Source organism: Miniopterus schreibersii (assembly GCF_964146895.1).
Source record: "Miniopterus schreibersii genome assembly, chromosome: 2".
In the NCBI taxonomy this organism is placed as follows: Eukaryota; Metazoa; Chordata; class Mammalia; order Chiroptera; family Miniopteridae; genus Miniopterus; species Miniopterus schreibersii.
In genome coordinates, this window is record NC_138102.1 from 113958854 (window position 1) to 113983733 (window position 24880).

Consider the following 24880-nt stretch of genomic DNA (forward strand, 5'->3'; position numbering starts at 1 on the left):
AGGAAGCTGAGGCCTAGTCATGATAAGTAATCTGACATCCTCCCTTGGAAATAAGAAGCTGAGTAATGGTTTGAACCTGTCACTACCTGCCTGTCTCTGGGTCTGGAGCACAAGAATCCAGTTTATAATTTATGAGGTCTGAATTTAAGATGTAAATGTCAACTATAATTTAAGAATTATCATTGTAACTTATTGGATTTTATTTCTTAGGTAGTAGTCACCTTATCTTACGATTAGGAAGCAATCATATTGTAGAAGTTCAATGAGTACTACTTAATTGAAGTCATAAAGTGTGTCTCAGAAATAGATAGGAAATGTTATCTCTTCTGTTTGAAAGAAGACAGGGGTCATCTAACTCTTTTATATATTCTTCACTGAGAAAAGATGACCCAGAAAGTCTTGTGAAGTTGTCATCTAATTTTTAAAATCATTCATTAAGCTATTAATATTTTTTAAAAACCCAGATCTTTGAAAACTACAGGTAATTGACCTGGTTATTTAGATTTTTTGTCAGTATTAACAGGAGATGATTTCTAAGGAGAAATTTAAAAAAGCAAAAAGCTTTCTCCTGTGTTATTTCTGGAGACTGAACACCCAACATTACTCGAAGCTGTTGCACATGAGTCAACTGTGATATTTAAATATAAGAGTATAGCTTGTTTGTTTGTTTTCCTCTATAGTAGTGATTGAGATCTGATGATCCTTTGAAAACTGTGGGCTCTTTCCCATAAGAGTTTCACGTCTGCACCACGTTTTATGAACTGTGTCAAGGGAATCGGGATTTACTACTGCATTTTGATTCGGACCTAGAACTTGGGAGAAACAACGGAGATAAATAAGAGTCTTGACAAGGATGTACAAGCCACCACTGATTTAATGACATTTGGGGACCTCAATGACATTTGAAGATTCAGAGGTTTTTAGATCCATGACCTAGAGAGGGAGTTAAATATTCTGAGTTAAGTATTTCTCCTGAGTCCAGATACCTGCAGGGTATAGTATGCAGCCAGTGCCTGTCTGGTTTGCAAAGACTTTTTCTTGGCAGAGTATCCAGCATTTTTGCATGCTGTTCCCTTATACTCCACCCTCTCCTAGTGTCACTGAATATGGTCACTTCTTAAGACATTAAAAAAAAAAAAAGTAAATGCCCCCCCCCCCCCCCCCAATAAAGTGAGCTCATGATCAAGTGACCTGTCTTCGCAGTTTAATGCATTTTACAATCTGGGGTAGCATCGACCTCTTTGAACATCAAAATACGAAGTTATTTGGGATAATTTAGCCTTTGGTAAAATTTTCCATCCATTAGGTTCTACTTTATTTGTTTTTGCCCTGAACTTATTTTACTAGAATAGATTTGTTTTCAAAATCTGTAACCTTAGTTACTTAACCATTTAACCTACAAACAGGATAACTTCCCTGGAATCTAAATAGATACTTCCCTGGAATCTAAACCACATTTCTGTTTTTTAACTTCCAGTCTCTATATAAATATTGGACACATGCTCACCACTTTCCCAGTGGTCTTCCAAACTGCTTCCTGTCTTTGTTCTCTCCTTGCTACAGTCCATCCTTCCAGACTAATCTTCCTAAGTTTGCTGTCCTGTTCCCTCTTAAACTAAACATTCAGTGTAGCCCTCCTCCTTCCACAAGAAGTTAAATCAGACTGATTTTGAGTAATTATCTAGTGCACCCTCTTCATTTTACAGACGAGAAGTAGAAGTTCCCCAGAGAGGAAGTGACATCCTGAAGGCAGAAGTGACTTGCTGTATTTGTAGGTTCTGGTGGGAGACCTTGCCCCACTGAAACTTCACAGCCTCCCATTGGGCCTCCTGAGCCAAAGACTCAGGTCCCTCTCTAGTGTGGCTTCTCAGTGTATTTCCTGCCCTCTTATCTGCAGAAGCCTGATTTTTCTGTCCCTGGTCTACCAAAGACACCATGTGCATTCCCATTTCTTTGTCTTTGCCTATGACCCTTCCTCTCTCTAGTCTGATGCCCCACTCCCTTGCTTCGAACTCATTCCCATGCCATGCTGAAGCACTAATATTTAAAATGTGGTATTTGATTCTTATTTGGTCTTTATAAATCCACTAGTTAGACTCTATTATGATTTCCACTTTACACATGTAGAAATTGAAGCTAAAGTAGATTTACTTGCCCAAGATGTCTGAGTTTGCATGCAGCAGGGCCTGAATCCAACCTGAGCCATGTTTCCCCAGAATTTGTGCTATGACTCCTCCAACAACTAACTTTCTCAAAGGAACATCTTCCAAGTTTCAGACCAAAGGCTCCCTCCGCTCAGAGAAGCTGAATTTATTGCAAGGTTATCTGTGTTTTCTGAATGCTATTCAACATACCATAATGCTTAGAAAGTAACATAATAATTCATGAACTGACCATAAAAATCTACAACTTGACTTCCTAAATCTTCTTTCAAATGTGGAGAGGAACCAGTGCAAGCCAAGAGTCATGAAAGGGTGAGAGAACTGTGCTGAGACCAGCCCACAGAGCCAGGATTTGCATCCTCCCTCCACCAGGAACTCTTGGTGCCTGTAACCTTGAGGTGCCAGTTAACCTCTCTGAGCCTCCATGTCTTCGTCTATAAAACAGGCTTAATGATATATATCTCATGGGGTTGTCGTAGAGACTGTATATGAAAACTTTTTTATTAATTGTAAAGCATTTTTCAAAAGTACCATTATTTTTCAGTCCCATCAGAAACTAAATATCATTAAATCCGTTTAATGCAAAAATTATTATTATACACCTTCCAAGTGGTAAGGTGTAGCGATTTCAGTGCGTTGGTCAGATAACTTTTTGAACCAATTTTTTATATATAAGTTAAGAAAGTGGAATTTTCCAATATATCCCTTACATTTTCTCTGCTCTTTAGGTGTATATACTCAGATCCCGATTTCCTGAGTACTAATTTGATTGGTTCTATATTTTTTCACTATGTAAGTTATGTAAAAGAAGGGCCAGATTGTCAAGCAGCTTGTATACAGAACAGCTGCCACTTCTTGCCACGTCTCTCTATCTGGAATGGCTTTAATTTACATCATTGGTTCATATGAAAAAATGTTGCTGTTCAGTCTGATTCTAGCTTCTACACCTGCAAAGGTGTCAGCTGTGTCTTTGCAACCAGAGCTTATATAAGGTGACTAAGTCATTTTTTTTTAAAGATGGGGATGAAGGTCCAAAAAATCCCAAAGAAGTTATGGAAGCACTGTGGGAGAGGAAGAAAATTAAGTGTAAAAAGCAAGAGTGTAACTCCTAAATTAAAAATTGAAAATACCACCTTCTGTGGCAGCCCAGACATGTTTTCAATAAGCAGCAAGGCATCCACTATATTATTAATTTATTGGAGGAAGGTGTGAGGAGGGGTGATGGTGAGCCTCATAAGTGGAAAATGCCCAGGACAAATGTGCAGAAAGTAGATGAAAATGTGTAGTGGAGCCAAGAGCCAAGGAAGGCTTTGCTGTCAGAGACCCCAGTTCTAGTGTAGACTTAACATGCAGTAGCTGTGTGACCTTAGTCAAGTTCCTTCACCTCTCTGAGTCTCAAGTTGTTCATTTGTGAAATACAGATAATATGTCACAGGGATCTGAGGATGGGATGGGATCATGCAACGTGAGCCCTTAGTGAGCACAGTGCCTGACACAGTAAATATTTGGTAAGTGCTAGGCTCGAGGCTGAGATGGGTATGTGAGGTGGTACCATTCGAGGTAGAACGGTGTGCACAGTGGAGTCACAGTGGAATCAGTTAGTACTTTGGCTCCCCTTCGACTACATATTTTCAATCTGCAGTTGGGAATCTATGTATTTGGAGGGCTGCCCAGTAGTTAAACATGAATTTCAACCTCATGAGGGTCGACACCTGTAACCCTTGCATTGTTCAAGGGTCAACTGTACTTACGCCTTTGCCTGGATTCTTTTCTCACCAAATTGTTCTCAGATTCAGAAGCTATTGGCAATGCCAAGAAGAAACATGGATCGTCTTATGGGAGACTTGTCAGAGATGACCTAGACCAGCAAACATGTATAAGACCCCAGCTTACTATGGGGAACAGTAAAGATTTTAGAGACAGGCTGAGGGGAAGATCAGTCTGCAGAAGCAGCGTAGATCCATTGAAGATGTAATAGTGCAAAACCACTTTTTACACTGTATGTAGTTTTAAGACCCAATGGGCTAAATCAATTGTCGGCTGTATTATTCAGATGGAAGTCTGAACAGTGCTAGAGGGTGGGATAGCAGAGCTGGAGCTACATGTAAGAAAGGATATGAGAGAAGCTAGAACTCTGTGTGCTTGGAAGTCATTTGCCAGTGTAGCTCTCAGTATGGACTGTTTATGATGCGTTTGGACACATTCCCTTATCTCAGCTCTTGACCATTTTACATGGGCACCTTTATCTCCATTTTACAGACGAGAGACACCAAAGTACAGCGTTTAGATTTGTTTCAATTCCAAATCAGGCACTTGTTCAGTTTATGCCACAGTGACTGATGGAAATGTGTTAGATCTATTTTTAAAGCCTTTCAAAGAAACTGGGTAGATATTTGAGGCATCTCAGATGTTCAACCCTAGGTAAATGGATCAAGTTATATCACAGAATTAGACTTCTGTAAATTACTTAAGTTTATAAAGCATCTTCATCCCATAAGTAGCATTCTTTTGAAGTTTTGCTGACATTTTTTTCTAAGAAGAACATTGGACAGTAGCTCAAACGTGAGCGCTTGGCAGAGCCACCTGTGGACTTGTGAAGTAAGGTTCTGTGGGTCTGGTGTGACGGAGAATTTGCGTTCCCAGCAGGTTCCCTAGTGATGCTGATAGTACACCATGAACAACTGACAAGAAAAATATATCGTGTTCCTGATTACATGGAGGAACGAGTAGGAAAATAGTCCTGGAAGGGAATTCCAAAACCGCAGATGGAAATTGCAATTCAGATCACTCTTCTAAAACTCCCATGACTGAATTTGGAGTCCAAAAATTTGTTTTATCCCTTTATTTTTGGAGATTGCCTTTGATTACAAAGGGAAATCAAGAATGGAAAATCATTATATGTGTAAATATTGAAATTCTGTGTAACTTAAGAACATAACAGGTTTGTATGTGTTTTTTTCCAAACCACTGGAAACATTAATTGCCATGTATGGATTTTCTTAAAGTATTTTTTTCCTTTTTTTTTTTTTTGTCTCTGTAGGTGGCAAATCTTCCAAAAGACTATAAGATAAACCTCAAGTATGTCCCCGGGATGGACGTTTTGGTACGTAGACTGTTTATTTCTGAGTTTCATTTTAGTAGCTAATAAAAACAGATAGTATCATCTTATTGAGGTAGAAAATTACCTGATGTTTAGAAGTTTGCTAATTGTCTCCTAAACCTGTACTTCCAAAGGGAATAACACCATCTTCCTAGCCACAAATTTCTCTTTTTCATTTAGCCTCTCCCCAAAAAGGCTTGAGTGTAAAATTATGTAAACTCTTTTTATACTTGCAAAGGTCCTATATACGTCTCTTTGCTATTTAATTCAAGAACACAGAATATTTTACCTCAGAATTTATTAGCAGTGTGATAGAGTCTTAGAACCTTACAATAAAAATATGAGGTTATGATTATAAATACTCCTTTGTTACTGCAACCAAGAAATTTAAATTATTTTTCATTACATAGTATCAGAAATATTTCAAGCATAGGAAATGTAATGCCTGTGTACCCATCACATAGCTTGTCAAACCTTACCACTGTGCAATATTTGCTTCAAGTATATTTTTTAATAATGAAACATTATAACTAAATCACCTGTATTCCCTTTCCCTCTCTCCATTAGTTCCCACTTTGTCTCTTAGGGACAGTTCATCTCTTAGGAACAAGTATTCTGAGCTGTAATATTTTATTCCAAGGCATATTTTTAGGACTTGGCTGAGGACAGCCTCTCCTGGAGTTGTGTGGAGCAGAGCAGCGCGCACTATCCCTCAGGCTCTTAGAGTTTTACTGCAAACCTGCATCGATTCATAAGACATCAATTTTTTTTTGCATATTTTCATATTTTATGTTAATGCCATTATACTGCATATACCACTTTGCGACTTGCTTCTGTTGCAACCTGCCTTTGAGATATCACGTGTTGCTCCATGTGGACTCATTTTAACTACTATGCTGTGTTGAGCTCATTGGAAACCAGCTGAGTTACTCTCCTCTGCAAGTAGACATCTTTTCATCATTTAACAAGTACTTACTACACATCCACCTTGTGTAAATTGTCTGAGGCTCTGAGTAATTTCTGTGGATGAGTCAATCAAGATCATTACCAGTTTAAGTGTGTTAAGCACATCACTAAGTGCCTGTGCTTAAAAAGTGTTTCAGAGACTGCAAGGTTATCATTTCAAGAGAAGGTCAAAGGCGTATTTCTTTTCATTAGCAAAGTAAGCCTTTTAGCATGAACTGTCTAACGTTCCTTAGGACCCCTTTGAACATGTATCTTCATGTTGAACCAGTCACCCTTGAGTCTAGGTCAGCCTGTCCTGAATTAGGGGGAGTTCTCTGGAAATAGGAATGTAAAACCACAGCTTCCCGAATGTTAATTTACCTAATTGTTCAGTCTCTCAGACAGCAAGTATTTGTTTAGGAAAAACTATGGCAACAGCTCTTTACCAGACACTTTAAGAAACAAACACATGTCAACTCAGCCTTATGTACAAAACCTTTAATAATAACTGGGGAGAAATGACCTGGCCCTTTTCAAAATGATTTCACCTATTTGCCTCCTTGGGTGATTAGAAAAATCCTGCGAGGGAAGCAGCAGGATAGCTAAGGCGACTCCTATTTTACAAGCGGCACACTGAGGTTTACAACCCAGAAGTATTTTGCCCAAAGTTACACAAGTAGAGAGTGACCATCTTAAAAGGAAGCCCCAGGTCATGTGCCTTACCCCCGGGTTACAGAAAGTGGTTATCTAAATAATGCCACTGGTGAGGGAAAGTGTCCTCAGGGAAGCATCCAAGTGGTAAAGATGCACCTGCCCCGGACTGGAGAAGCCCTTAGGGCCTCTGATTGCCAAACTCAATCAAAACCTCACTCGGTTCTTTGAAAAATAAGGTTCGTCTGAGAATAACGGAATAGATTATTGTGTACTCGTATAATCATAGATTGAGCTAAATCACACATTTCTGTATTGGCTAGTGGAAGCAAGAGCCAAACTTGTAAAAATAAAGCCAGCTCATTGCCACATGTTTTCTTTTTGTTTCTGTAATTGAGAAAAGTCCACTATTATTTGATCTTGGCACACTATCCTGGCATAACTGGAGGAACTCTGTTCTTGGCTACCACAGTTGGCAAGGAAAACAAGCCCGCACAGAGGGCTTTGGGCAGAAACCGGTCTGAAGCTTTCTTTTACCTTCACTTTAAAACGATAGTTTCTGCCAAGATCAGAGGAGTTTCCCAGTGGACAGGCCCCTGATTATTTGTCAGTGGTCAGAGTCCCAGCTGCCTTATCTTTTGTGTTTAAACAATAAAGGGTGGAGTGGGAGTCAAACTGGGCACCAGAATACTTCTCTGGGGCCAAAGCAATAAAATTCTGCCTGAGGCGCTGGGCAGAAGAAAGCTCTAGAATAGAATACAGGGGTGGTTTTTTTGGGTTTTGTTTTTAAAATCAGATAAATACACCTGAAAAGGAGAGGCTATTTTTCTAAGGCCATTCCTAGAAAATTACCTAGCAGGCTCTCTCTCACAAATAACAGGGTATGATCAACATCAGCTGGTTGATAATTTAAATCTAAGGATAATTACCAATTCTATTTTAAACTTCCTCAAGCCGCAGTATTGCCAGACTTAAGATTTCCTTTAAGTTCCTAACCTTAAATGTCCTAAACATTTCTGAGCCTTTCCATTTAATAGTAATGCTACAGTAGAAAGAACAAAAATTAAGTTGCTGAATTTGTGCCACACATCTTCAGTCATTTTCATGTCTATAAAATGATTTAAACTATGAGTCGCATATGGTGTTTGAGTAAAAAATTCTTTATCAGTTTTTAATTAAAGTAAGTTATGTATTCATCAGTTTTCTTTTAATTTTTTATTTGGGAATAATTTCAAATTTACAGAAAAGTTTGTAAGACTATTCAAAGAACACCCATATACTCTTTAATCCAGATTCATGTATTTTTAACATTTTGCCTTGTTTGCTTTCCTAAATGCTTGCTTTCTTTGCACACATGTGTGTTTTCTTATTTTTCTAAACCTGTTGAGTAAGTTGTATATGTAATGTCTGTTTACCCCTAGATACTTCAGTGTGTATTTCCTAAGTAAATGATTTTCTTTTATATAACCATAGTGTAAGTTGTCAGCTTCAGGAAGTTTAGGATTAACAAGAATACTTCAATCTACTGGCTGTATTTCAATTATTAACAACACTTTGGGGGGGGAGCATTTCTTTCCTTCCAGTACAAGAACCAATCTAGGATCATGATTTGCATTTTTATATCAAGTGTCATAGGCAGAATGGTGGCTCCCCAAACAAGTCTCCTGCTGTGAATATAGTATTATTACCTGACAAGGCAAAAGGGATCTTGCAGATGTAATTAAGTTAAGGATTTTAAGATGAGGAGAGTATCTTGGACTATCCAGGTGGGCCCAATGTAATCACTGGAATCACTATAAGAGGGAGGCAGCAGTGTCAGAGCCAGAGAGCGTGACTTGGAGGTGTTACACAGCTGGTTGTGAAGATGGAGGAAGGGCCCACAAGCCAAGCCAAGGCAGATGGCCTCTAAAAGCCAGAAGTGGCAAGGAAGGGGACTTTCCTGTAGAGCCTCTAAAAGAGACACAGCCCCACTGAACACCTTGATTTGCACCTACTAATACCTATTTGGACTCCTGACCTCAGGGACTATAAAATAATAAACTTGTTTTCAGGGCACTAAGTTCATGGAAACTAATACATCATGTCTCTTTAGTCTCCTTTAAGAGCTCCTTAGCCTTTCTTTGTATTTATGAGAGTGAAATGTTTTCAGCAATACAGCCCTCCCCTTTAAATAGAACGTTTCTCTCCAAAACATTTGATGTTTCTCAATGGTTATATTCAGATTATGCATTCTAAGCCTCTATGCGACATAAGTGATGATGCCCTCAGGTTATCACACCTGGAGGCACAGGGTTTCCAGCTCCCCCTCCCGGTGCTGTTTGTTTTGATCACCTGGTGAAGGTGTTCCACTGTTTCTGTGTATTTACTCACAAACGACTACCCAGCAATCTTTGGGGAGACACCTTCACACTGTGTACAAGTCATCAAAGCTCCTCCCATAAATTTAGCATCTATTAGAGCTGATTCTTACCTGAAGCAGTCTGCACTGTCATGTCAATTTCTAATTAAGTTAAATTAAGCAGGGTTGAGCAAGTCACTGGCAGTCTGTAAGGCTGCTCTAACCTGTGCCTCCCAGCCATCTTCCCTCTGCAACACCCTTCCCCAGGTATGCATGATTTCACTTCGGGCCGATCCTCACCTCCTTTGGCCTGGCCCTGCTGCTTCTGGGCCCTTCCCCCCTTCCTGGCCGTTCCAGAAGTCATCCTTGGAGGTTTCGATTTTTTGAATAGACTGATTTTTTTTTTTTTTTTTAATTCAAGTGATCATTTTACCACTCCTCCTTCATGCACTTTGCATGGCTGCTCGCTGCTTTTGGGGAACAGGAAGGAGAGGTGAGGCGAGGCCTCGAGCGCTGTTTGATCTGGCCCCTGTCCATATCCGGCCCGTCCTCGGCGCGTTTCCCTGCTGTGCGGGCCCTCTGCGCGTGGCTCTCTCTCCACTTGCAATCTGGCCTGTCCTCTTGTTTAAGTAACTCCTGACTCTCTCAGTATCAGTTTCACTTCTTCAAGGAAGCCTTTCCTCTCCTTGATGAAACAATCCTTCCGTTAGAAACTCCTTTCCCAGCACTCCTCAGAGGAGCAGGTTTTCATTTATTTGTGGAATTATTGAATCGATAACCGTCCACTTGTAAACTTCATGAGGACAGGGAGTGTATGTTTGCTCTCTCATATCCTCACTGCCTAGTAAATGATGGGCACTGAACAAAGAGCTGCTGAAAGAAAGTGAAGACGGAAGGAAGGTGGAAAGTTCCCCAACGTGTAATCACTTGTAATTTCCCTGAGGTACAGATTTGACCCGAATAGAATCCACGAGATTCATATGAGATGAGGTGAGTGACTGTGACTCGCACAGTATCTGCACCGCAGTGTTACTGTTGTTTTCTTTTAGATGGGTGTTCACTTTGTAAACCAATTTTGAGGAATTGTGGTTTCCCTGGGCCTTCTATTACACTACTTATTATTGAGTCATTTCCATATTCAAGCACTTTCTCACTTTTCTCAATCACTGAAGGATTGAATCTGATGCTCCCTCATGACTCTCCACAATCTCACCCCACCCTAATGACCTCATCTGAATAGCCATTATTCCCCAACACAAACTCACCACCCAGCCAGAGGAGCTCCTGCCTTCTAAACTCGCCAGGCTTATTCTCAGCTCCAGGGCTGTTTAGTGCTACTTCGTATGCCAGGGATGCCCTTTTCCCGCCCGTCTACTCACCCAGATTCTACCCACAGAATCACGAAATATCCTGGGGCTCCTGGGGCTCCAAGCCTCTTAATGGTCATTTCCTCCAAGGTCAACCTAAGATCTCTCTTTCTCACAAGACATTTCCTACTGTTCAGACCACTCACTCTCTCTTCCCTGTAGCATTTGGCCAGTAAAAAAGGACATTACACCTGCTCTGTGCTTTTGCTTGGCATTGCTCAGTAATACTGACATGGTTTCTCTGAATTTCTAGAATCTGTCCAGAAACTGTTCATTTTGGGAACCTGATCATATATTGCTTACATAGCTGTTTAAAATTGCATGTGTTATGTATTTGTCTCAGAGTATTGTTGTGAAAAAATAATTAAGATACAAAAACTGGATTTTCCTTTCCCCATTTCTGCACCTCTGCCTCATTCTGTTCTGTCTGGCAGAATCTGTCTGCTCTGTTCCAGTCACCTGGTAGATTTTAACTTCCCCAGAGCTCCCAAATTTTCATGTTACAGTTTTGGCCCTGCACAGAGTCTGATTATCAGTTCTTGTCACCACTGTCAGTTTTGGGGAGGGACTTTCTGATTGGCCCATCTAGCTCAGGGGTCCACCATTGTCTAATCAGCTGTGGCCACAGAGCAGGTTCACTAATTATAAGTACAGATACTGAGGGTTGACTCCTCAGATTTGGAGTACTTAGTATAGAAATAGAAGTCAGTCAAGTTTACATTGTAATTACCTACTTCTACCTCTCACAAAATAAGTATTTTTTGAAAGGAATAAGTATAAAATGTTAGTTAAATGAATAAAATATAACATTAAATATTTAAGTGGCTCTTAACGTGTATTTAAACTACAGGGTCCATCTTAATAAATAAGTGATTATACTAAGTGTTTCGAACATCTATACCATTACTATCTAATGGAAATATAATAGAAGCTGCATATGTAATCTTTAATTGTCCAGTAGCTACATTTAAAAAAAATGTTACAAGAAGCAGGTGAAATTAAGTATAATAAATGTTATGTAGTCCAATCTATGTAAAATTATTAATGGAATATTTTACATTGTCTTATATTATTCAAAATCCACCCTGTATTTTATACCTACAGCACATTCTAGTTCAGACACTAAATTTTCACCCAAAATATGTACTCCATGTTTAGATTTTCATGAAAATACAGACTCACATACCTAGCTTTTCCAAACATACTTAAAAGATTTCTGGTCATCAAATCAAGTACTGATTTTTAAATTTAAACAAACTAAAGTTAAGTTAAAATTTTAGTCACTCAGTCACACTAGCCACATCTGGAGTCATGGCCCAGCTTTGCTAGCATGGATTAGACAGACCCCTTTTCACAGACAGAGAAACTAGAGCCCTGAACAGAATCAGTGACTTGTCTAAAAGCACAAAGTGTGTTGGCAGAGCTGGGACTGGAGATTGAGCCTCTGGGTCACCATTGCTGCCTCCCCGCCTCCCCTCCCCACGCTGCTCCTTCCTCACTGTGCTATTTTGTGTCTGGCTCAGGAGCCATTTATAGACCTGCCCTGGAAAACAACACATATTTATAGTGTTTGGGCTGATTACCATCTTAATCAGATTGAGGTTTCTACCATCACTTTAATTCAAACAAGAAAATGCAAAGTTAGATTGCCTAAAGTGAGCACTGAAGACCCAAAGTAATTGTTTAGGGAGAATACTAAAATAAATCTGGACAGAACCCAGCCTATCCAAAAGGGAATTCAGATTTTGGAGACTCTACACTAGTACTAGGAGCACACAGTATTTTGCAAAGTGCTTTTATAGAGGAGTTTTCAGTTTGCCTGCCCGTGGAATGTTTGAGAGTGTCAGGGAGTGTCAGGTTTCTGGCCCTAACAGTAAGAACCAGAAGGAGGGGACAGAGTTTACCCACAGCAATGGACATTTGCTATTTGGTTGTGACAATTGCTTGGAGAAAGTTGTTTTCATCAATATGACTTTGGGTTCATTGGAATGAGACAGAAGATGAGCCATTCCATTCCCCAGAGGTCTCTTAATCGAGCCTAAGGGCCGGTGCATCTGATCCAGATGTACGAGCACAAGAGTCATGGTCAACCCGGCAGAAATAATAGTTTATGTGCTTTGACCGTGCTCAGGGATGAAAACATTAGGCAGGTGCTCTAGAGTCTCAGTTTCTCATATTTCTGTTTAAATTTGTGGTGTAACCTTGAACAAACTACATCACTGCTTTAGGCCCTGGTTTCCCATTGATGATACTGGAGGGGCTGGACCACGTGGTCTTCAGTGTTCTTCCAGATCTAAACTATTGTGCTTCTGATGGCACGGCTCTAGATTCTTCTGATTGCTCAGCTAGGAGGTAAGTGCTGGGAGCACAAAGAGGAAAGAAAGGAAATGCTTAGTGCCCTGGGCAGTCATACCTCTAATTCTGGCAAGACTGAGGTTTGACACATATTAAAGAAAACAAAACAAAAACACTCACACCGGGCAGTGATTCTGGTAATTCTGGTAGTTGGATTAGAAGACTGGGTGAATACCAATACTCCTCAGAGGCCTCACAGCTTTATGAGCCAGGGCTTTCCTCCCTCAGAATCTCTAAGGGATATTTTACCTCCACTCCTTTGTGGAGAACTGTCACAGTGTAGACACCTACCTCAGGCCCGCTTAAGGAAGCACACAGACATCTCTAGGAATAGCTACCAAATGGAAAGCGGTGCCGGGTGCATCCAGGAAGAAACGTAGTGCAGCAGGTCCCTGAACAAGGTCATTTCATTGGATATTAATGAAATTAATATCCAATGATATTAATAACGTTGTTATTAATAACGTTTTGTTATTAATAACGTTGGTGAAATGCCATAGGAACTTACCTCTTGTCGAATATAAATGTAAACCAACTAGCCTATAGTAAAATTGGTTTCATTATATGTTGTTTCGCTTAAAGTTGCAGGACCTATGGACAGTGTTAAGGACTTACTGTTAGTATGCCTTGTCCACCTGCAGCTCCTTTTCCCACAAAGCTATGGTGACTGCTGTCAGACTTTTCTCTGCTTCTAAGCCTGCTACAGAATAATGTGTCCCATTCTTTCAACTAATAAACCAGAACAGTTTCTTAAGTGAGGCAGGAAGGTGGAAAGGAGAAAGCATCACAGAATTAGCAAGTCCCCACAGTGTTTTCAAAGCACACAATTTATTTCAACCTGGGTCTTACATTTACCAGTTCTGAAACTGCAGAAGTGTTATATCACATATCTTATGAAATTCACATATCATTGATTTAAATTTATGTGTAGTTTTAGAATGTGCATGGATCTTTTCATATTTCTGAATGTTGGTCTTCAGAAGCAGTCATATTCCTAGTTGTGTTTAGAATGCTTTTATTTATAGTATTTATATCTTTAAAAAAAATCATTTAGTTAAATCATTAATTTGGCACTCATTGTACTTTAAATATGCCTTAAGAAGCTTGCCCTGGCCAGGTATCTCAGTTGTTAGAGCGTGGTCCCGATACACCAAGTCTGCGGTTCCATCCCTGGTCAGGGCACATGTGAATGTATCAATAAGTGGAACAACAACTCTTTCTCTCTTCCCCCTTCTCTCCTCACCCCCCCCCAAAAAAATCAATAAGTAAAAGATCTTTATAAAAATCCTTAGGAAGTTCACTGTTTTTAATCAAATCTTCAGTGGTAGGGGCGTGCGAGCGGTTCAGAGATATTGATTCAATATCATAGATTCTGTTGGCATTCTACAGTGACCCATATAAATATATAGGAATACGAAGGCTATGTTGTTTCAGTAGTCCTAGCTAGAACTGCTGTAATTAACCCAAAAAAAGTAAGACAGAAGCCACCAAGAAAGAAGGTAAGAAATTGAGACTGTGGAGTTAAGGAAAATCCAGACATGTTTTCCTTTCAGGGCAAGGATTGTATTTCTTTTTTTATGTATATGGGTGAGTGAAACTCAGTTATATGTACCTCAGGAATCTGAAAGTTACTCCATACATCACTGCTTTGACATTCCGTGTGGCTTTATCAACTTTCCCAATCCTTCGCATTCTTCTGCTGGTAAAATAATGTTATTTATATCTTACATTCTTCTCATGAACATTGTGAGTTCATATTTATTAAGAATGATTTTAAGTTTAAAATGATCTCTGAAATATAAGAAATAGTGACCATAATGCCTTTTATAAAGGCAAAGAAAAAAGTACATTTGTGACCTTCACAACCTTTAATCGTCCATTTCTTAATCGTTCTCCTGGGAGAGATGAAAAACAGAAAGGCCTCCTATCACCTCACAAATGAAACAGTTTGCCATATTTTGTTCTTTTTGCAAATCATTGACTCTACTTAATTAAAAAGAAAATACCAAACTGCTTCACATTCTAGTGAAAACTGGTTACCTCTCCTGCGGGCAGGCAGGCCAAAACTGGCTGGTGTTTAATATTATGAATTTACCTCAGTTTTATCTTTAAATAAATCCAAGAATCTTAAAAGCTAAAATGTAACTATTGAAACATTAATGGAAAGATACAGCTTTGAATATATTATACACTCTTTTCCAAGGAAAGTATGGCAAGAATGAGTAATGAATGAAATACAATTGCAAGACTCATAGACATATATTTTCTAGCAGTGTAGTGGACAAGTTCATATCTTACCAGCTATCAGCCAATTGTTCACTACTTTAAAAGGACAGAGACTGGGGTAGGAGTAGATAATGGGAGTTCCGTGACTGAACTATAAGAAATTACAGTTTTAGGGTTGAAAATTTTACTGGGAAAAGTTGATCGCTTGACAATTGATTAGGTATGTGAAAATGGGAGGTGTAGTTATAGCTCAATAAGAACTTGAATACAGAATGTAAACGTGGAATTCAGTTGAAAATACAGATAAACAGAAATGTCAGTAAGCACTGGTGGTTTTCCCAGTTTAAAAATAAGATACATATAAACAAAATATTTTTTACTTTAACCACAAAAAAGAAAAAATGGAGCCTGTGCATTAGGCTCCTACATGTCAGAAGATCTAGAAGGATAGGCAAAGTGTATTCACAAGTAGAGCAAGGAAAGAGTTTGAAGAGATTAATAGGTGGATTCTGCTTGCCACAGAAAAATTTGCCCAATTACAATGGAATGAACTAATTGGCAAAGACTGTTCTACCATATAAATACTTTTTAAACTGTGTTTATAGTATATGCTGTATTCGATACTCTAGGAAATCTGCCCCTTGCTCATAGGCTGGCTATCTAAAGGCAGTTGTCACTGCCAAAATGGACAGAAACTTGGAGAGCAATTCAGCCCCAAAGGAAAGACTGACAGCTCAGAAAGAGACTTGTGAAGGATGCAAATATGAACTTGCAGGTGCTTGAGATAAGCTTTGATTTAACAAAACAAAGAATCCGTTATTCTGAACATACTTTGGAAACACAGTCTTTAAGGTGATGAGTTGAATGAAATTTTCTAATTGAATTAATTCATACCGGGGATTGGTTTGTTCTACTTAAATGAAGCCAGAGCCAACAATCCTAAAAGTGTGTGTGTGTGTGTGTGTTTGTTTTGTGATAGAGGTGAGAAAGGAAAGGAGGCTGTAATCTAGGCCTAAAGCGGGCAGAATAAGGCACAGATCTGAGAGACTTTAAAACAGAATTAACAGGATTTGGAAACTGATTACAATTAGACTGAGCTGGGACAAGCAAAAGAGATGTGATGTGGAGGTGGAAGAGTAGAGTCAGGATATGCTAAATGTGAGATGCCTTTTTTTGTTTTTTTTATTGAATTTATTGGGGTGACACTGGTTAACAAAATTATACAGGTTTCAGATACACAATTCCACAGCACATCATCTGTACGCTGTATTGTGTGTTCACCACCCTAAGTGAGGTCTCCCCCATACCCTCCTCCACCTCTCCCCAAACCCGGCCCCCCTGCAATGACCTGTCCATGAGCTTTTTTTCTTTTTAGCTCAATTCCTTCAACCCCCACCCAACTCCCAATCCTAAAAGTTTTAAATGACATTTATTAACTTCCAGGAATTGGAGCTTACCTATCTGTAGATAAACCAGTTTCTTTTTTGTCGGTAGTATATTAATTGAAATTGTCCTGTTAAATGAATCTAAAATGGGGCCACTGTATAATTTAGAATAAATAAATTACTTGACTTTCCCCCACAGTGATACTTTGCTGGTAAGTAGAAAAATAAAATTTAGTGGTTTGATTCATTTTACTTGGCCTTAGTTACTCTTTCTCATTCCAATACAGTAGAAGTATATTCAGTTATTTAGGATTTTAATAAGCCAAGTCTGTTTTAACTCTCCCTAATAATTGTCTCATTTTTCTCACTGTAATATTTTAGCAGAGTTAAAAAAAAGAAATCAGAGCCTCTACTTACAGAAAAGATAATCTTAAAATATATAAGGTACACGAACTTATGACCAGTGATGAATTTTAAATAACACCACATTAATTTAAGAACTATTAAAATCCATTCTAATATACTAAGAAGTTTTCCCTAATAATCTAAACCTCCGTTGATGCCCAGCCATGTATAGCAGGATCAGCAGCCGTGCTGCATAGGCCAGATCCAGTCAGACGCTTCTGTAGAGCCAGCCAGCCGAGATTGGTTTTTATAGATGAACATTTTGTGGTCTGTATGGTGATAGAGAATACTGACTTTGAACCCCAAATAAGCAAAATGTTGAACCCCAAATACAGAATTCCATTCTTGTCGGTATACCTGTATTACAAAAGAAATGAAATTCAATTATTATGCAAAAGAAATATTCAATCATTACATTTTTAATCTTGTGATAAAAAATTTTGCAGAAATTCATTTTCTATTGTATAAACATCCTGCACAATATCCTTAGTTTTTGCCTCTTGGCATGCAAAGCCTAAAGTATTCACTGTCTAGCCCTTTGCAGAAAGTGTGGTCCCTGATGTATTTTTTCTCAGTCACTTATTTTTTATTCACTCATGCATCACTTCAGCAAGTGGTTCCTGAGCAACTGCCGTGTGCCACACACTGTTCTGGGCCCCAGCGACACCGCGGGGATCAAGGTTTTACAAAAATCCTGCCCTGGTGAAACTTATATTCAAATTATTTACAAATTATATACATTGTCACCTCACAACGACCCTGTTTCATTACCCCCATTCTGTCTATGGGCCAGCCGTGGTTCGGAGAATTTGTGTAGCTCACCTGGAATCTCTTGGCCAAATTGAACCCGGGTGACTGACTCCAGTGCTTGAGCTTCTGATCAGTGGGCCTGGCAGGCTTCTTGCGTGGGGCTCCATGCTTGGTTTAATATTCACCATCTTGAAATTCTTAATCATTTTTTGAACAAATTTTTGAATAATAAATACATTTTCATTTTGCTCTTGGCCGTAGTTGGTCCTTCCAGGAAGGCAAAAGTGCTTCTCTCTCAAGACCATGTTTCTGCCAAGATGTTTTTCGTTTTCCTTTTTTTAAACTTAAACTCATCTATGAAGAAGGCTTGAAATCTATCAAACACTTTAGAAAAATCAGCTATTATTAGTCTACTGTTTTATATTCCAGTTCACCAAAAGACTGGAAGTTCCTTGAGGGCTAGGGACTCTCTCTCACAATAATTTTCTGTTAGTCCCACTGTTCCTAAAGCTCTTTTAAGAACACAATGACTGCAGAGGCAATATTTTTCATTGGCATTAAATTCCATTAATAGCTGAACTTTGTCAAGGTTAAGAGTTGGCTCTGTCTCCTCTTAATTTATTTCCATGAAAGAGAGAAATCTTTACCATCAATGCTTCCCTCTAATCTATATGCATTTGTACACTTTGAAACAGATGTTAGATCTGAATTAACTGTTTAATTCAAGAACTGACCTGTTCTAATATAAGGAAATCTTTTGTCAGGCAGCCAATGACGTTGATGTCTTTGGAGGATGCTCCGAGTTTGCTGTTTTTAAAGTGGATGCTTTATCTTCCTTTCAATTTCTTGTAGCCTAGTCATTGTTGGATAAGCGAAATGGTGGAACAGTTGTCAGTCAGCTTGACGGATCTTCTGGATAAGTTTTCAAATATTTCTGAAGGCTTGAGTAATTATTCTATCATAGACAAACTTGTGAAAATAGTAGACGACCTTGTGGAATGCATGGAAGGACACCTATTTGAGGTAAGTTTGTACCCATTGGGATTAGTTTCTACTACTCTTCTCTAAAACCTATATTGATTGTGGTGGTAGGGGTGGGGGCATTTTTATTTCTGTGACTTTTAATGTATAAATCTGTAATTAAAAATATTTTGAAAGATGAACACAGAAATAGATGTCTGTAGTTATACTTCAGTGTTGAAATGTACATTAAAAGTTGTACCATGGTCAGTTTATCTCAGTGGTTAGAGCATTGGCCTGCGGACTGAACGGTCCCAGGTTAGATTCTGGCCAAGGGCATGTGCCTTGGTTGCAGGCTCAATCCCTGACCCTGGTCCGGGCATGTGCAGGAGGAAACCAATTGATGTGTCTCTCTCACATCGATGTCTCTCTCTCCCTCCCTCCCTCCCTTCTTCTCTCTCTCAAAAGCAATGGAAAAAAATATCCTTTGGTAAGGATTAAAAGAAAAAAAGACTTAAAAGTTCCCATTTAATGTAAAAATGGATTTACACAACAATGGTAAAAGCAGCCCCAACTTTATCTTTATTTCATAAGTGAGTGAAATTCTCATAACTTTCCTATTAGGTTACAAATGTTCATTTACCTTTAAATGGAAAATTGTCATATAATGAACACTTAAACTTTACCTCTTATCCATAGTAATCATGGCATATCAAAGAAGTGCATTTTCACATCTCCAGGTCATTTTATGATTAGTTGTTACCAACTTCAGAATGGGCATGGCAATGATTTGGGTTCTGTACTGTTGAAGAGGCAGGACACTACTAGAGACTAAGTGTAGTACAAGGTGTTGGAGTCCAAATCCTGACTTGGTCATTAATTAGCTTTTTGAATTTCAGTTGAGTTTACATAAGATGATTTGTGATGAGTGCTTTAGCACTGAATCTGGCAAAAGAAATGTTAATAAATATTTTTATTATGATGATTTTATCACATTGTATCTGTAATTGAATAGGTCTTGGGAGACATGCTTTGGCATAGAGTTCACAAGCCAAGGTTTAGCCTGCAGGCCTTTTAGAAGTTTAAACCTAGGATTTTAAATATGATTCTGTACCATAATACTCAAATACTTCCTCCTCATCGAAGTTCCAGTTACATTTTAAGACCCAACACCAGTCCCATCTGTGTTCTCCAATCTCAAAATTCTTGTCAGGCTAATAACCTAATCACTATATTTATTCACTTCTAATTTCTGAGTCAGAACGTATCTCACAATCAATGACATCTTAGAGTTAACATCTCTTTTTATATCATATTAGTATAAATAGTGTGCTGATGGCATTGATGAGAAGTAGAAGTCACAAAAAATAGAGTATATCAGACAAAGTGTCATAAAGGAAATAGTATATGCATTGGAGCTTGAAAGATGAGTTATGTGTTCAGTAAATGGTGATGTCAGGAAGAGCTTTCCAGATACCAAAGATTGTGCCTTTAGTGGTCATGACGCTTTGGCTGGAACCCAGGAGGTTCATACCAGGTGGTATTTCTCAGTCGTTTTGGAGATTGAGTAAATATATGTAAAGCACTTAGAGAAGTACACAGTAAGTGCTACATAAGTGTGAACTCTTATTATTGCCTGCTTTTCTTTATAGACAGTCATGCATTTCCGATTTCCTAAAATACAGCTTTGATTTGCTTTTGGGAGGACTTTAGAAATTAATCATACTCTTTATTCTTTTGTGACTTCTTTCACTCAGCATAATAAGATTTATTATGCACTTTAATGCATTATAGCTGTGGGGTTTTTTTACTGCTTAGATAGTATTCCACTGATTCAACATACCACTATTGATTAAACCACCGTCGTATTAACTGACGTGTTTGTAAACACTGCTGGTAAGAGAGCTTTCTTGTGTGTCTCATGGTACATAAATGCAAAAGCTTCACTGGAGTTCCTAGCGAGGAGTGGAATGTCTGGGTCACAGGATGGGCACATGCCCAACTTTACCAGCTAGTATTATGTGTGCCAGTTTACCCCATTCCATCAGTGTATGAGTCCCCTTAGCTCCATCCATGTCCTTGCCAATATTTAGCATCAACGGACTTTTTAATTTTTGGCTATTTGGAGGATATGTTATGGAGGTTTTTTTTAAGTAAGGAATAATGATTTAAATGAGCATCTTTAAAGAGCAATGCCTCTAATTTGCTGTTAGGATTATTTCATTGTTCAATGTTGAATTCACCTACTCACCCCTACTGCCCACCCTGTTCCTTTTATCTGGAGTTGAGCCTCAGACCGAACTGGATGGGATCACTACCCTGCTGTATCAGTGTGAATTACGTATGTTGAAACAGTTATCTAAGAGTATTTGTTTTTCTTGAATCTTTGAAGGACAGTCTTCCACTCTGACATCAGTTAAAATCTGTAGACGATTTGCAAAATACAGTCCTGTTTTTTTACTTCTTCTAGAATGTAAAAAAGTCATCTAAGAGCCTAGTACCCGAGCTGTTTACTCCTGAAGAATTCTTTAGAATTTTTAATAGATCCATCGATGCCTTCAAGAACTTGGAGATGGTGTCATCTAAAACTAGTGAATGTGTGGTTCCTTCAACATTAAGTCCTGACAATGGTAAGACATATAAGCATTTCTAATTGTAAAAGGCAAGCTTGATTCTTATTCTATATGTGTAAGTAAGAGTCTACCTCTGAGTCAAATATATGTGTAGTTAGAGACAGATGTGTGTGCGTTATGCCTAATATAAAAGCAAATATCAAGCATGAAAGAAATGAATGGTTGTAGATTTGTTTTTCAAGCCAAAACAACACTCATGGCTTTCAGATTAAAGAACTGTGTGTGAGTAAACAATGAATGAGATAGTCACTCATATCTTTCTTATTGGCTCTTTGCCAGTAATTTACAATTATGTTATTTTTCATCTCCCATCTTCTTAATGTCCCCTTCTCAAATCTTTTCCTAAAGGGTCTAACTCTGAGTCATGAGTTCTGATCTTCACTAGTTACTCTGTATTGAATCTCTTTCTCCCCTATCCCCTTCCCCAGGGTCCCGATAATAAAAAATCTTAATTACATTGCTGTTTTTTAAAATGACCAATTCTGAACAAGTCTCATTTTCTTACATTTATTAGCCTATACAGGCAATGAATCTTTGTTCTGTAAGGTCACTGGTGAATTTCGTAATAAAAATAGAACAACAAGACCCAGTATGAAATAAATAGGATCTGAATCATCTAGATTTGGGAAGTGAACCTGCAAAGTACTCTGGTATTGCACTCGGCCTTTTGGGGACTCTGTAATTCATGTAAATCGCCGTGCAACACTGACACATTATTGCTTTCTATTTAGATTCCAGAGTCAGTGTCACAAAACCATTTATGTTACCCCCTGTTGCAGCCAACTCCCTTAGGAATGACAGCAGTAGCAGTAATAGTAAGTACATATATCTGATTTAATGCATGCATGGCTCCAATTAGCACCTATAGGAGTATTGCATGGGCTTTAAAGGAAATTCTGCAATTATTACTGTGAATACTGTTCCATTACTGTTCTTCCTGTTATGGTCTTTCTGAGAATTAAATATTAGGTTTGTAGAATTGGGTTTCCCTCCAGTTTGAGATAATGATGAGAGAATTGGACCAATAAATTTTCTGCTAAGATCATTTTAAATAAGGCATGACATTACTTTTAGAAATATGATTTACGCTTTTTTCATTGTTGACTTAAAATAATATTTTGTGTCGAACTTGCCTGAATTTTACAACGGAAAGTACAAATGCTAGTTCTGTGGAATTCCAAGGATATTTTCAGTTTTGTATATATCATTTATTACTCTTCTGTGTTTGGAAATTTGATGACTTTGTTATTTTACTATAAAATTATATGTTGGAAGAGAATATGCTTCTTTCCCCGAAATTCTTGTCCTCTTTGGCCCAACAGCCCAGTTTCCTGGAAGTCCTTAATATCCTTTTTAAATCTAGGCAAAGCTCATTAGATTTACTAAATATTTTGACCGTCTAGTCTCATGGAAGCTGTAAGAGGAAAAAAAAATCATCCTGTGATCTTAGCTAAGAAAGTCATTCCGTAAGATTTAGTAATAGGCACTGTCATATGTTTAGGGATATAGAAGACCTATCTGTGAAATGAAGTAATCAATTAATTATAGATCCACAATAGCAATTCTACATTTCAGAAATTTTAAAAAAGGACCTCAAATATCCAATTTGTTTTGGAATTTTTGCCACCAAAACCTGACCTAAATTGAGATGAGGCTCTTTATAGTCTTTACCCTTATTAAAGTGACTTTATGCATCTCGCTATAGAAATATTGATGTGTTTGGCTGTAGATTGTTACCCAGACCTCACTGAGGATATTATATAATACACAACATAAGTAGGACAGAACCTTCTAAAACCTAAAATTCTGATTTACAGGATACTTCAGATTTGGAAAGTCTAGTAAAGGGAATCTATGTGTGTCAGTTAAGGTCTGTCCTACTAATTATAGATTTTATTAATGTTTTCAAAAAATCAATTTTGGCTTCTTAAATTCTATTTGTTTATATTTCATTAATTTCTAATCCTTAATAGTTCCTTCATTCTGCTATGGGTTTAATTTGCTCAACTTGTTCTAGCTTCTTACGGTCTTAAGGTGGAAATTAGATCACTGACTTTTAAATCATTCTTCTTTTCTAATACAAGCACCTTAAAGGTATAGATTTCCTTGTAAACAGCTTTAGCTGCATCCCACACATTGATATGTTGTGTTTCCACTATCATGTCTTTAAAAATATTTTAAATTGTCCACATGGTTTCCTCTTTGATTCATGGGTTGTTTCAAGTCTAAAAATGTGTTTTCTCTAGATGTCTTATTGTTACTGTTCAAAATTAACTCTATTGTTGTTGGAGGACATACATTGTAGTCTTTTGAAATTTGAGGCTTATTTTATGTCTATTATTCAGATATCAGCTGTAGCATCCTCAAATGTGATCAGAGTGGTTCATAGTATTGTTCAGATCTTCTATATCCTTAAATTTTTGTCTAATTTTTTATCAGTTACTGAGAGAGGGGAATTAAAAACCTTTCCTTTTCGTTGTGGATTTGGCCGTGTCTCCTTTTGAAAGTACCTCTCTGGTAGACAGGATATAGTTGGGCCTTGCTATTTTATCTAGTTTTCTGACTTTCAATTAGAGTGTTTCATTCATTTATATTTGATACAATCGCTGGTACCCTTGGGGATGGGTTTACCGTTTTGTTATTTGTTTCCTGTTTGTCTGGTTTGTTTATTGATTCTCTGTTCCTCCTTTCCTGCCTTCTTTTGGGTTAAAGTGTGTCTGTTCATTCTATTTTAATTACCCTGTTGAGTTTTCAGCGGCGCCTCTTGGCATTATTTTGTGGTTGCTTTAGGAATTACAACATACATCTTAACTTGTAACATCCTACTTAGAGTTAATACTGTAGCACTTCAAAAAACATATAAGAACCTTGAAACAGGATCCTGCCGCTTACCCACAACCATCTTTTGTGCTATGTTGACATATATATCTACCTAGTCATAAATCTCTCGATGCAGTCTTAAAATTATTGATTTAAACCACCATCGTCTTTTATATTTACCCACATATTTATTCTTTCTTGTGCTCTTCATTCCCTCTTTGAAATCCAAGCTTCCACCCAGTGCTAATTCCTTTCAGGCAGAACTCCCTTTCTTGCAGAACCTATCTGCTGGCCACAACTTTTTTTCTTTTTTTCTTTTTTTCTTTTTTTTTAAATATATCTTTATTGATCTCAGAGAGAGGAAAGGAGAGGGAGAGAGAGACAGAAACATCAATGATGACAGAGTCATTGATCGAGCCCATGACCTGGGCACGTGCCCTGACCGGGTATCGAACCCCGATCCCCTGGATCCCAGGTCGACGCTCAACCGCTGAGCCACGCCCGGCTGGGCCACAACTTTTTTCTTTTAATTGAAATATGTATTTTGTCTTTAGTATTACAGGCATTATTTACTAGATATGAAACTCTAAGTTAGAATTTTTTCTTTCAGTCCTTTAAAGATGTTACTGTGTCTTCCTGCTTCTGTCGTTTCTGACAGAAAGGCAGCCAACATCTGCATTATGTCTCCCCTCGTATGTGCTGGGTCATTTTTCCCTCTGCCTTCTTTCGAAACTTTCTTCTGTTTCGCAGTATAACTAGGCCAAGGCATGGTTTTCTTTGTAT

The 24880-nt window shown here is 38.2% G+C and overlaps 1 protein-coding gene across 2 annotated transcripts in view; it reads left to right on the plus strand.

Annotated features, from left to right (window-relative positions):
- The window catches only part of KITLG (KIT ligand), an 80260-nt gene that overhangs the window by 38110 nt on the left and 17270 nt on the right, over positions 1–24880 (plus strand). The window contains exons 3-6 of one of the 2 annotated variants that reach the window (XM_081127680.1): positions 5203–5265; positions 18537–18707; positions 21115–21274; positions 22009–22092. In XM_081127680.1, the coding sequence (XP_080983806.1) occupies positions 5203–5265; positions 18537–18707; positions 21115–21274; positions 22009–22092 (478 nt within the window). The remainder of the gene's footprint in view (positions 1–5202; positions 5266–18536; positions 18708–21114; positions 21275–22008; positions 22093–24880) is intronic. The other variant, XM_081127681.1, reaches the window with a different exon arrangement.